The 14,128-nt window shown below is 39.4% G+C and overlaps 1 protein-coding gene across 7 annotated transcripts in view; it reads right to left on the bottom strand.

Annotated features, from left to right (window-relative positions):
* The window catches only part of LOC136751117 (mitogen-activated protein kinase kinase kinase kinase 4), a 90,677-nt gene that overhangs the window by 16,503 nt on the left and 60,046 nt on the right, over positions 1-14,128 (bottom strand). For 3 of the 7 annotated variants that reach the window (XM_066706443.1, XM_066706440.1, XM_066706444.1), the window contains 7 exons: positions 9,809-9,970; positions 8,201-8,443; positions 5,305-5,411; positions 4,590-4,729; positions 4,135-4,232; positions 2,327-2,502; positions 1,031-1,148 (listed from right to left, as the gene is read on the bottom strand). In XM_066706443.1, coding sequence (XP_066562540.1) covers positions 1,031-1,148; positions 2,327-2,502; positions 4,135-4,232; positions 4,590-4,729; positions 5,305-5,411; positions 8,201-8,443; positions 9,809-9,970 — 1,044 coding nt within the window. The remainder of the gene's footprint in view (positions 1-1,030; positions 1,149-2,326; positions 2,503-4,134; positions 4,233-4,589; positions 4,730-5,304; positions 5,412-8,200; positions 8,444-9,808; positions 9,971-14,128) is intronic. The other 4 variants (XM_066706446.1, XM_066706445.1, XM_066706441.1 and 1 more) reach the window with 3 other exon arrangements.

Genomic DNA, 14,128 nt, shown 5'->3' with positions numbered 1-14,128 from the left:
TTGTTGTGCTTTAAGTCCAGGGGATTGTCTTAAATGATAAATATAGAAAATATAGACCAACATACATTTTGAAGCTATTTACCCTATTTCATTTTCTAAATGCAAGTCATCTTACACCATTTAAAGCATAATTAGTTTACAGAGTGGCGGTTTTCTAACTGATGCCTTTACACAGCTTTTTCCTTAGTCGCTCCAATATAAGTTTCTTCTGCTTTATAACTGTAACCTATTCACAGCATCTATCAGAGCTCATTCAGAGATCTCCCATGGCACTTTTCATCTCAGCTCTGTGCTTAGTAACTGAATATTTGCAATGAGCAGGGCTGACCACTCAGGCTTTCCTTGCTGGTCAACTGGAATCTGGCTGGAGTACCAAAATATCAGGAAGGTTTGCAGCACCAAAGCGTTTCGGAACACGGGCTTCAAAAAAAATTAAATCACGTTGTCGGTCACTAAATTGGTTTGTGTGATCTGTGGGTCATTCATTAGCCGGGCCCTCAGCTTTCTGTGTCTTAATACATCTTCTAGCAGCTCCATACGGCAACAAAACACGGCTTTAAAGACAGGTGCACTGCGTCAGATTGAGCAGGGTATAAACACTGTTGTGCATCACTCGGGGAGAAGGTGTGAAGAAAAATACAGTACTCTGGAGATGTGGTTACTAGGATAGCTGAGGGAACTCATTAAAACTGTTGTCTAGCCCTTCTTGTTTTGTTTTGTAAACCAAAGTGGAAAATTAAGAAAAGGAAGGGGAGGGTGGGGTTTGGGGGGGAGCAGTGGGTGCCAGAAACATTTTATCGTGCAAACAGCTGCCAGATACAGAGGACGTGTTCATGCACTGAGACACGGCCCTTCCACCATTTTCACCCTGACTTGTCACCACTTCCTTCGCTACACTGTGCGATCTACCAGCCACATGACAAACAAACAAGAAAGGTGGGGGGAAGATATACAAAAAATAACAGGATGGATGAGTGAATAAATGACAATAGTAATAGAACATAAAAGCCAAATAAATGGTGTACTGTACCTGTCTTACAATTAAAGTGCCATCTTTGGAGGGAGTGACTGCAGGATCGCTCTCGACTTCATCGTGAACGATCATTGTCTTCACAGACTCTGTTTCCCCATTGCTCACTTTAGAAGATCTAGTGGAGGCAAGTCAGTGGCCGAGAGTTTAAGGACAAGATCACACAAACCCTGTGATCACAAACCAAAATTATACTTTGTTTGAGCAAATATGTCTCTGAAAGTTAAGGGCACTTTTTCTAGACATGGATAATGGAAGTTATGATGGGCTGTGAAAAGCACAATAGACTTCAATTAGAAGGACCATCCGTTTAACTCCACAACAAAGGTATTCTTTTTAAACAAGTCTGCTGGTTTTAAAAGAGCCAGAATGTTTTTGGGGATCTTCATGAGAGAGAGAGAGAGAGAGAGAGAGAGAGAGAGAGAGAGAGAGAGAGAGGCCCAGAAGCCCATTAATGCCTTAACATCTGGAGCTCAATCTATCATCTCTACAGTCTGAGCCAGTCACATCACTAATGGACGAGAAGGATTAGCGTGAGAACACAGACCTATTTTTAAGTAAGAAAATCAGAGGAGCAATACCCATGTCTCTCTATATAATATATAACTCTGGAAATAATTAAGAGACCACTGCAAATATGTCTTAAATCAGCATCTGTACATGTACGGATACATGTAAATAGTAAAACCAGAGAAACTGATAATTTTGCAGTGGTCTCAATTTTTTGGAGAGCTGTATATGTGCATATATAAAATCCAATACATACATCCTTAACTGCCTGACCCTATACCTTCACTTAACTTCACAACACCTAAAACTGGAAAATACATGTTCCTCATCACAGTTTTTAATTTAGTTCCAATTAAATTCCATGTGTGAAACATGTTCAATAAAAGCCTGCATACTTCTCTGTCGATTTACAGTCCCTACAAACCCGCCGGACCCGTCTTCTATATTGCTGAAGCAGAAATGATTCCTCAAACAAACCTTAGGCTGATATTAAGCTTTCAATTAATTTAACATCTTCCTATGCCAATAAAGGAAGGAGAATTCTGATGAAAGAATAAAATAAACTTTGAAGTTGCACCACCCTTTTGTCCACCTCTGGGGCATAAACAATTAACTCATGTCACGACACTGAAGAATGAAATGCAGACTAAAGTCAGTTTTTTTTGTATTTTTTTTTTTTTAAATCAAGCTTCCTAAGTGATATAATGTCTTAGCATCAGGCTGCAGAGGTGAGAAAGCCTGTGTGTATTGGACAGCAGCAGCACTGTGCACCAGGTCAGTACATACACAGCCCTGGAGTCTTCAGGGCCAGAAGTGGACTCGTCCGCTCCCTCCTGGTCGAGCTCTTCATCCTCCTCGTCAGTGGTTCCCGACTCATCGCTGGAGGAGGAATAGTCCGTCACTTTGTGGGGGGGCCGAACATCTTCCACGGCTCGCAGCTCCTTTGCCAGGGCAGTGAGGTCCTGCGAAGGGGAAGAGGCAAAGGTCAAACAGGGTTGTGATGGAGCTGCCTGGACTTCCCACAATGCACTTCCACTGCCTTGTGTTCCTGTTCAGATGGGCCCTGGAGTGGGCTATCTTCAAGTACAGAATCAAGAACAGCGGCATATTCTGTCAGACAGTTATAAATAGAGGATTTCAGAGCTCAAAAACAGAAATGACAACATCTGCCCTAATTCTTATAATCAAGAAAAAGCAAAACTTAAGACATAATGAAGTCCAGCAATTGGGACTAGAAACATGTTTTGACGATTCCGACAAACTTTTTGTCCTCTGGCCAAACTCCGATTTAGATGTCTTTTGCATTTTAAGCTGTCAGCTGAGGGAGCTTTCCAAACTGTTCTCTTCCCAGTGGCCTGAATAAACAAGTCCCTCTCTGGGGGCCGCCACTGGGAAGACACTGGAAAGCTTGAACACATTCAAAAAAGGCAGTAGAGATGCAGAGTAACCCAAGTAAGTATACTACAGTGGTGCCAGTCAATGAGTGCCAGGACAATGATGATGAATGAGAGAGCTCATAAATTCACAAGCTTTATACTGTACTGTGTTACACAAATCCAAAATATAAAAATTTAGATTGACAATTTTCAAAATTAAAAAATTGGACCAATTATATACCCATTAAAAAAGTGCCAAAACAATAAAAACCTTAATACCATGCAAACTGGTGGTTGCCCTTTTAATCGATCTGAAAATGATAAACAGGTTTGGAGAGCTTGAGACCCATGTGGAAAGCTACAATCCAGGTATGTATTAGAAGTGATATACTTTATGTTATGCAAAAATAATCCTTTTTCATGATCATGTCTCAAGGTTGACATACTAACAAAAAATGCCATCTCCAAAACATTGTTTTTTAAACAAGATGGTAAAATGAAAATAAAGATGCTAATTTAAACAATTTTCAGGTGAAGAGCACTTAACTGACCAGGTTTTTAAATCTGACAATATACTGACTACCCTGAATATATATATATATATATATATATATGGTATTGAAAAACAATTGAAGGAAGGATGAGGGGAAGCATCCATTTAACATTGCATATCAGCAAGCCTTTTAATGAAAGCAAATGGCTTTTTCTTCCAGAGGGTACAAGCAGTAGCAAGCAGTGATTCACATGATTCAGATCTAGAAATGAGTTAATGTAGCTTTATGACAGAGCTTACCACTTCACCCTATAGTATCACAATCATATGCAAAGGTCATATGATGCCACATGTGTTGATGTTGATAGAGCAGTCGGTGAGAGAAAAACAAAAAAAGATGCACAGGTCAGAATATCTGTATGTTAATTGCGGTTAAGTATGCTTACTTCTGGAGGTTGCAGTAGATTTACTTTTCTGACCTATTAAAAGCATCGATTCAGTACCTCAATGCAGTGATCTTTATACAGTTACATCAGAAAAATATCATAAACCATAACCAATTTTAATGAGAAAGTCATATGACAAGTACAAAACTTGTAAAATATCAATAGTGGACAGGATCACTGTCAAACATTTAGACAACCACCTATATGCAGGGACCTGTTTTAATATGTGAGGACTCACTTTAGTAACTGAAGCCCAAATAATGACAAAGCAGAACTTACCGCTGGCCTGCTTGGTCTGAATACATCCTTCTTCTCCTCTGGTTTTTTTACAGCATTTTCTGGACGCTGCGATGGAGATCCCTCTGATTTTGAAGATGCTGAATACAAAAAAAAAAAAAAAGGAACCCATGAACAAACATGCAGTAAACCTGGATAAAATGGAAAAGTAATAAAACTACTCATGTTATTCTTGTAAGCTAGATAATTGTCACAAACCTGAACTACTATAAAACACAGATTTTCTGGGTATAAAGGAAAATCAAAAGGATAGACAGATTTCCTTGTTAAAAGAGTGAGGTTTTAGATGCGTTTCAAAAGATTTAAAAACCTTGTGACACTAAAACAATATACAAAATCCTTAAGCAAGATTGCTTCTCTACATGAAAAGAGTATGCAAGCAGACAGTGCCAGAAGACATGTTTTCTGGTGGCGCTACCCTGACAAAGCGGACTTACATCGGACTCGGAACCTCTCTCCGGAGCCGCTCTGGGATCCGGGCTGGGAGCTGGAGTTGCTGGAGCCGGAGGAGCTGCCACTGCCGGGCCGGGGAACCAGTTTCTCCACGCGCTCCCATAGCAGCCGGGGCTCCACATTGCTGCGGGACAGGAGATAAGGACTCACACCTGCACACTCAACTCCGGCTAAAGAACAGGCCCCTCCACCATCCCCTTTTCATCCCTATTCCCCTCCTAAAAAGCTGGTTTAACAAAAGTCTCATCTGCGGTTTCAGATGAAACAATCATCACTATCTTTATAATCGATTACATTGTAAAAGTTAATATTTTTAACACTAATGACTGTTATATATAGAGAGACATGCACAATGTGTCCAGATTTAAAAAAGACCAAGAATAGGACCACATTAAAAGTGGGAAGATGAAATCAAACTTTGCAGGTGTGACATGGATAAGAATAGCTGATGTATAGCTCTGCAGATAGAGGTATAGAGAGAGTTATAGATATAGATACTTAAATATGGCTTCAGTGATCAACATGATAGATATATCAAACATACTGCACAGCACAGACTACAGCTACAGTGTTTGTAAAAAGAACAAGGACAGCAGTGTGCTGTATGGAGGGGAGGGGGGCTGTGTAGTGCTGAGGGTGCTGGGTTGTCAGTGAGAGGTGGGCATCTGGGGCAGCAAGGCAGTGCTGGCAAGTCTGTACCTGGTGGAGTTCCTTTGCCCTGCCGGGCCACTGGGCTGTGCGCTGCCCTGAAGAGGGGAGTCCCGGCGAGACAGCACTGGAGACCTGGACGTTGTCCTCACAGGAACCTTCCAAGCAGAGACAGGCACTTTCATAGGGGTGGGAAGCAATGGGGCAAGAACCTTGCACTCAGAGGGTCACTAACTCTGAATATGCCTGGGACTCAGACTTCTCTACAACACGGTCTTAAGTCCCAGAAGTCTGCAACAGCTTCTTCTATTTATAGTACCTCATATATTACTACCACCCAAAAGAAGCAAATATTAAGTTCTCTAAAGACGGGAATGTTTGCCCAAATTAACCAACCAACTGAAGTCACCTGAAAGGCTACATTGAATTTTAATCCCAACTGACTGGAATAGCCAGTGCGGCCCTCTGCAGCAGGCAGAGTTGCTCTACTGACTAGTCATTACTGTAATCATGTTTATGGACAGAATTGCTTGTTTTTTTGTTTGACAGAAGCAAATAAAACCTAATACGTCTAATAACATTTCTTGATTTTTCTTCTGGTCACATTGCCTAAATGTAAGGAAACAACCGTTTCAGGTTTAAAGGGCAAATTAGATCATAATCAAAGATGTGACAATATATTCAGCTCACAGTAGGTAAAATGTGCATATGTAGCAACAGCAATAATTTAGAGCCATATATGAAGGCAAGGTTTTACCCATTATCAGGTCATCCTTCCTAAGTCACATCTTACTTACCCGTGTAATGTCAGTGAAGGACCAAAGAACCATCACAGTACAGGGATAACCAATCCCTTGTAGTCACTAATGCCTCAGTGCAATATCCTATCAGGTCTGTTACAACAGTCTAAAACCCCTCAAGATGCTTTTGGCAGGCTTAATATAACAAGATTAAAAATGATAAATTTAATTATGTCTAATTATAGTGCATAAATACAGTATGTATTGTAGAATAAATGCTGACAAGAGGAATAACAGTGCCTCAGATTATTTAACCACTTACAGATTTGCAGTTGCAGATTTGCAGGCTGTTCCCATCTTCTCTACCTTATTGCTGAATCCAGAAGTAATCCAGTTCAGGATGTTAAAAAATGGTTCATTTAATCAATGTCACCGATGATTGGTTTTTGTTGTTTATTTTCTTTTAATCTTCGTGCAAGATAAATCATTTGCTCTCTCTTGTGACTGTGGCATATTAGTGACTACAAACAACTGTCTGCTTTTGTATTCAATGTTGTCCAGTTCTAAACTGACAATACACAGGAAGCTAACACCTCTCCCATAAATCCTCTTAATTTAGAAGGACATTTAGTTGAACTATACATAGTTAAAATTATAAAATCTAAATTTACTGAACTGTATTTATTAATCTTTGAATTATGATACATGTAACCATTTCAGGGCCTGTCAAAAGGCATGTTTTACATATATAGGCCTTCTCTTGTACTAAAACAGAACACTGCATGGTACTAATCTTTACATACTATTGTATCCAATTGCAAAGATTTGTTATGCAATACAATTTAACAATATATTCTGGGATGAAATTACATTCAGATAAAATATATCCTTTTATAATAAATGAACTATGCCAAAAATATATACATCAATATATACTAAGAGATAGAAATACATATAGAGACAAGGTTATTCAAACAGGCAGTGGTGTGAGTTGAGTATCTGTGCGTGTTCAGGGAGTGCAAGAGGAAGCCAGAGCTGCAGCATAGCAAGTGCAAAAGAGCCAAATGAACTTGGTTAGCAGCTTAAGGTCATTAAAAAAACATTGCATACAACAGGTCAGAACAGAACATGAAATGATAGCCAAGGTTATGAACCACAGACATCTCCTTATGGACAGCGTCCTTACAAGGGGAAACCTCTGTGAGCAGAATGGGAAACAGGACCCCTATCATTGTGTTGACCAGAAGAGGGGCACTTGCCAATTCATGAAAAGATACAGCAGAAGTCAACTATGTTTTCCTCACTTTAAAAAAGACATGCATATAAAAGCCCTGATGTAAAACAAAACAAAGCATGTTCAATGTTTTCCATCACTATACTAAGAAGCATCCTTATGGCTCTGCTCACAGTTGAATTCACTGCAGAATAAGGTCCACCTCTGACAGGGTTCCCAATGAGCAGCAGACCAGCCCCAACATGCGTTACAGTACCCCACTCTGGCGGTGACATTAAATCGACAGAGCCTATTTCTCTACACCTATTACCAGCATGACATCAGAAAACATCTCTTCCAATCAGAACTTCAACAGCTCTGCTACATTCTCTTTAAAGGAGATTTCATATGAAAAATTAGTCCCAGCAAAATTAATTCCTGAAAGATTGTAATAACCAAAGAAAACCTGTCAAATCACTGAATGTGCCACAATGAATATAACCTTAGTTATAACATTGAACATGCTTAGCTAGTACTAATTATGGTTATAATGTCACATTTAACATGAATGGAAATGGACACCAATAACCATCTTTAAATGAATCCAAGGCTTGGCAGGGACTTGCAATTCAAACTGATCAGTATGGATATAAGACTGCTCTTTTGGCAAAGTGGGCCTAGGCTGGTGCATGGTTGTTTTGACAATTTTGATCATTATAGTAGTTTGAGAAATTATTCATTTTCTGAAAAAAGGGGCATTGGAGAGGGAACATAACAAGGAACAGGACAAAACGCTGACACACACATAGACAGTCTATTTTAGACTAAATGTTTTTCATGTTAGAAGCTTAATATCCCATAAATCACCCAAATCACAAGAACTCCAATTAAAACTAAAGCGGCTAGTTCGCAAGCACACGATGCTGGACTGCTGCTCATTTGACCCCCCGCTCGAGATGGTCGAGAAAGTCAAGTCCTGTGTGCCTGTCCTTACCCTGGGTGGGACCTCCTCACTGTCTGCTCTAGCCCAGGGCCCTGGGTATTTATCCTTTGGGCCAGACTCAGGCATGTCTGCTCTAGGCTCAGAGATTGGCTGCAAGTCATTGCGTGATGGTGGGTATGGATCCTGAGAGCGAAGATGAAGATGTGCAAAAATAGGAGAAGGGTCACTGAAGGAATGGGATCGAGACACGGGGGAAGCGTTACTCTTGAGAGATGCCAGATGGGACCACTGTACCTTATAGGGAGAGAATAAACAACGTTCAGCTTGGGTTTTGGTGCAATGTGCAGAAGAGGCCAAAGGGACAGTGGATCAAAACAAATGGATATGATATCAGACAGACACTTGATTATATACATACACACACAACTGCTAAGAAGCAATGCAGGTTATTGAAGCCCATGTCCTTGTGGGTTAAAATGTGATGTATATGTAAATCAAACTACACCAATACAAGCAAACTCACACACATATATACAAATGTATAGTTTTGCTATGATCTAATTTAAATATGGATAACAACTTTGTGTATTAATTGTATGGTTTTCTGAGGCTATATTATGACAAAGTTTTAAGGATCAATATCAAGAGAATATTCTCCACAGTTTTGCCTTCAGGACTACTTTAAAACCACAGAAATCTTTTGCGATTCTGCACCCTGGCATTGCTGAAGAAAGTCATTCAATTTTAAGAGATGCATCTTAGTCCTTCTTTAATATAACTAAGAAGTATATTTGCAATTTAAATTTACCTTAATTATACATAAGTGTTTCAGGACAACTTCAGTAAATAAACACTTAAATGTACTCCTAGTGCAGCCATGTATTAGAGACATTTACAGTGAAACTAATGAATAGACCATTCAGACAGGGATCAAATAGTTTTCTAAGCATGTAAACCTTTTTTTTTTTTACCATTAGAACATTAATGTATACTTAAATTAGACAACTTTTGAAAGCACAAACCAAAGCATCCCATACATACACGAAGATGGATTGTACATCTTCACACGAATAATGGTTTATAGACTGCTTCAGAACCATTTATTGCAGTGGAATATTATGCTCCTAAATGTCTCAACGATAACTTGCTTAAATCCCCTTAGTGACTTATTAATCCGGGGGGACACTAGTATAGGATCCTTTTCTCCAAGCTGTTGTTGAAATACACTTCCCATATTTTTCATGTGCAATAAATGGTTCCACAGAAATAGATGTATACGTGACTTTTACACGGTTCAGAGTATGAGAAATTGATTAAGTAAGTGTTGTTCGGCAGAGGCTGTGCTTGTGATTTGCAGATGCAGGGAAAATGACTGGTCATTCTGACTACGACTGCTGGATAAGGGATTTAAACATTGGGAGCTGAAAGCACCCAGTTTGCCCTCGTTCAGTCTCTTGCCTTCAATGCACCGTGTATTCTAGACATATTGTTCATGCAAGTACCGAGTTCAATCAGTAATACTAGAGCACAAGGAAAAACTAATGGTTTTCAAAAAGTGGAAACAAATTTCCTGATGCATAGCCTAAACAGTATTCTAAAAAATGGGACAGCTGTGTGTTACCTGAAAGGAAGAAGTGAAAAAAGGGTGTCGTTTTGTACCTGTGGTTCCATAGGCCTGTGCATTGCGGATGGGGCAGGCTCAGAGTTGCCATTAGAGAAGGACTCGGAGCGCGAAGGCACTGGGGGTTCCAACACTTTGCTAGGCTGCCTGGATTGTGCTTGAGGCGAGCCCTGAATATTCTTTCGAAACCTTTCGTCAGCCTAGGTGAACAAATAGGGAACAGTCTATCATTGACTTTTAAACAGGACTGCGTTCACTGGAAACACTCAGTTATACAATTAATTAACAATACTTAAAAATAAAATCGCAAACAAAGCAAAACAAAATAGAGAACAAGACAACAGAACATGTTTATGGCATGACGAGACTCTTGAGATGAAACATCTACTCCCCAACAATGCTGGGATCATACAGGGCAACACCAACAAGCAAGCTGGAAAGGGTTTCAACAGCAAACTGGTTAACATTGATTTTGGGAAACATGCGAGAATAAGACAAAAACAGACATTTCTGGGGTGGAGAACATTTTCACATATCTTCCAGATGCACCAAAGCCCTCTTTAGTGACACGGATTCAAGCAAATAGATGAGATTTACACTTCTGAAATAATGAGCTGATATTGACATTTCATACACAGTCTTCACACTACATCAGATCAATAATAATAATAAACCTAAAAAATCTTAAAATTCTCTCCTCTGTAAGGCATTAATATCCTCATTTCCATTTGAATTGTGTGCTGGAGTTTAACAGAAAAGGCATTTTTATTTCCACATGTAAACAGCCAGCTACAATCATCTTATGGATCTTGAAAGAAGCAGATAGCACTTCAATAAATGAGGCAAACTGAATACTACTAAGGCAAGAATAAACATTCCCCATGGAAGGATGCAGCAACCAAAAAGTGATCATTTGAGTTTTGCAGTATAAAGCAGAATGGACAACAGGTATGCACCCTTAAGCACAACACACACATTATTGATAATCAAATCCTACAGGTCTGCTGTGTTTTATTTAGCTCTGAAATCTCAAGTCCTCCACTTGGAAGTCAGAGACTTTTCAATTAGACAAGTTAAGGGAATTTCTAGGATTATGCCAACTCCAGACTCCACTCCACAGAATTGTAAACAAATAGCTTAGGAACTAAAATTAAATATTAGCAATCAAGTGTGAGAACATAGTCAGTTCATTAAAGTGATATTCAATGCTAACTTACTCTCATCAGTGTGACAAATCAACCACTTGAATGCAGTAGAATGGACGCAATTTTTCAATGCATGTTTTCATACATTTCCATTTCTTTTAATGATGCATATATCATATGTATTAATACAAGAAAAGGTCACAACATTAGCATAGCAAAAACAAAAGCGTTTGATTTGAAAATCTGTGTACCTACTGCATGACATCATAAGCATTTGGAAATTATATCTCAAACGTTTTACCTTGGTGAGAAATGGAAAAGACTCAAGTTCATAAATGCAAGGACCAACAGCTGGTTTTAGGGTTGGCTATTTTATTTTTTAACCATTAATTAAATATTTTTTTAATCTTTCCAAATTATGTTAAACAAGTATAGAATGTAAATTAAAAAAAAAAATGTAAATAGTTGTTCATAAATCAATTTTCAACTTATATAGACCATTAAAAATTGTGTAAATTATACAGCTTTATAATGTTCTCTTCAGGAAATATTAAAATCCAAACAACTTAGAAAATTTAATTCACTCTGTACAGAATACAAAGTAATAAAATGAGGTACTCTTCAAAATCAGTCATTTGAATTATTAAAAAATCTACCAACTTGAAGAAACTAATAAAGCAAGGTTTTGAAGTTATGTCAATTATATGACTATTTTCAGGGCAACGCAAAATGTAGTTTAAGAGTTTAATAGGTATGTGTTCACACATGCATGTATATCCCTTCAGTAACTACAGTGGGGGAAAAAAGTATTTGATCCCCTGCTGATTTTGTATGTTTGCCCACTGACAAAGAAATGATCAGTCTATAATTTTAATGGTAGGTGTATTTTAGCAGTGAGAGACAGAATAACAACAAAAAAATCCAGAAAAATGCATTTCAAAAAAGTTATACATTGATTTGCATGTTAATGAGGGAAATAAGTATTTGACCCCTTCGACTTAGTACTTGGTGGCAAAACCCTTGTTGGCAATCACAGAGGTCAGATGTTTCTTGTAGTTGGCCACCAGGTTTGCACACATCTCAGGAGGGATTTTGTCCCACTCCTCTTTGCAGATCCTCTCCAAGTCATTAAGGTTTCAAGGCTGATGTTTGGTAACTCGAACCTTCAGCTCCCCCCACAGATTTTCTATGGGATTAAGGTCTGGAGACTGGCTAGTCCACTCCAGGACCTTAATGTGCTTCTTCTTGAGCCACTCCTTTGTTGCCTTGGCTGTGTGTTTTGGGTCATTGTCATGCTGGAATACCCATCCACGACCCATTTTCAATGCCCTGGCTGAGGGAAGGAGGTTCTCACCCAATATTTGACGGTACATGGCCCCGTCCATCGTCCCTTTGATGCGGTGCAGTTGTCCTGTCCCCTTAGCAGAAAATCACCCCCAAAGCATAATGTTTCCACCTCCATGTTTGACGGTGGGGATGGTGTTCTTGGGGTCATTCCTCCTCCTCCAAACACGGCAAGTTGAGTTGATGCCAAAGAGCTCGATTTTGGTCTCATCTGACCACAACACTTTCACCCAGTTCTCCTCTGAATCATTCAGATGTTCATTGGCAAACTTCAGACGGGCCTGTACATGTGCTTTCTTGAGCAGGGGGACCTTGCGGGCGCTGCAGGATTTCAGTCCTTCACGGCATAGTGTGTTACCAATTGTTTTCTTGGTGACTATGGTCCCAGCTGCCTTGAGATCATTAACAAGATCCTCCCGTGTAGTTCTGGGCTGATTCCTCACCGTTCTCATGATCATTGAAACTCCACGAGGTGAGATCTTGCATGGAGCCCCAGACAGAGGGAGACTGACAGTTATTTTGTGTTTCTTCCATTTGCGAATAATCTCACCAACTGTTGTCACCTTCTCACCAAGCTGCTTGGCGATGGTCTTGTAGCCCATTCCAGCCTTGTGTAGGTCTACAATCTTGTCCCTGACAACCTTGGACAGCTCTTTGGTCTTGGCCATGGTGGAGAGTTTGGAATGTGATTGATTGATTTCTTCTGTGGACAGGTGTCTTTTATACAGGTAACGAGCTGAGATTAGGAGCACTCCCTTTAAGAGAGTGCTCCTAATCTCAGCTCATTACCTGTATAAAAGACACCTGGGAGCCAGAAATCTTGCTGATTGATAGGGGATCAAATACTTATTTCCCTCATTAACATGCAAATCAATTTATAACTTTTTTGAAATGCGTTTTTCTGGATTTTTTTGTTGTTATTCTGTCTCTCACTGTTAAAATACACCTACCATTAAAATTATAGACTGATCATTTCTTTGTCAGTAGGCAAACATACAGAATCAGCAGGGGATCAAATACTTTTTTCCCTCACTGTATATTATATACATTTAAATCACCTTTCCAGCCAATCCTTCCTAATGGTTCCCATTGGTGTTTCCAGGGATATTTTATTCTCATCTATTTCAGAAAGCTGCAAGTTCTTATAATGAGAGAATGGGGAGAGTTGGTACCAGCTGCAGATCCTGCTTTGAGAGAGATGTTGAGAAGGATGGTGCTATACCAAGGCTACAGTACATACATGTTATATACACACATTGGAAGATCTCTATTGCTATTTTACAGAGAAAGCATATCAAAGGAGTCATGGTATGAAAGAGCTTGAGTCTGACGCTTCCCCTTTCTGGAATAGAGGGGGACACTCTCTCTCAAGAACGGGATTTTGATGGTTATTTTCAACTATCACATTATTTCTGAAACAAGGCAGCCTCATTTGTACTGTAAACATTGATAACAAAACGAACTAATATGCTCTATCGGTTCTCTCCAGTAAGATTGCTGAAAATACCACAAAAAGCCACTAACATACAACAGGGATACAGCTGAAGATTAAAAGGGGAACACCTAGAAAACCGACTTCCCCAAAACAAATACATCACTGCCCTGCAGAGGATGAACCCTAAGACAATATGACAAGAAAGTCTCCTGAAAAGTCACAATGCAACTCTAAAACCTGTGTCAGACGCCACGTCATCATTTCATTATTTAAATTTTGATCTGCCTTTTCAACATTCTATTGTATTCCTGCTAAATCCCTGCTCCGCCCACCCCCCCAATCTATTTTCCTCTTAATTTCAAGTTGGCAGTCAGCAGGCACTACCTACAGGAATTCAATAAAAAAGCATTTTACCTCAGAAGTGCTTCAGGAAA

Source organism: Amia ocellicauda, chromosome 6 (assembly GCF_036373705.1).
Source record: "Amia ocellicauda isolate fAmiCal2 chromosome 6, fAmiCal2.hap1, whole genome shotgun sequence".
In the NCBI taxonomy this organism is placed as follows: Eukaryota; Metazoa; Chordata; class Actinopteri; order Amiiformes; family Amiidae; genus Amia; species Amia ocellicauda.
This window is presented reverse-complemented; position numbering and strand designations above follow the sequence as displayed.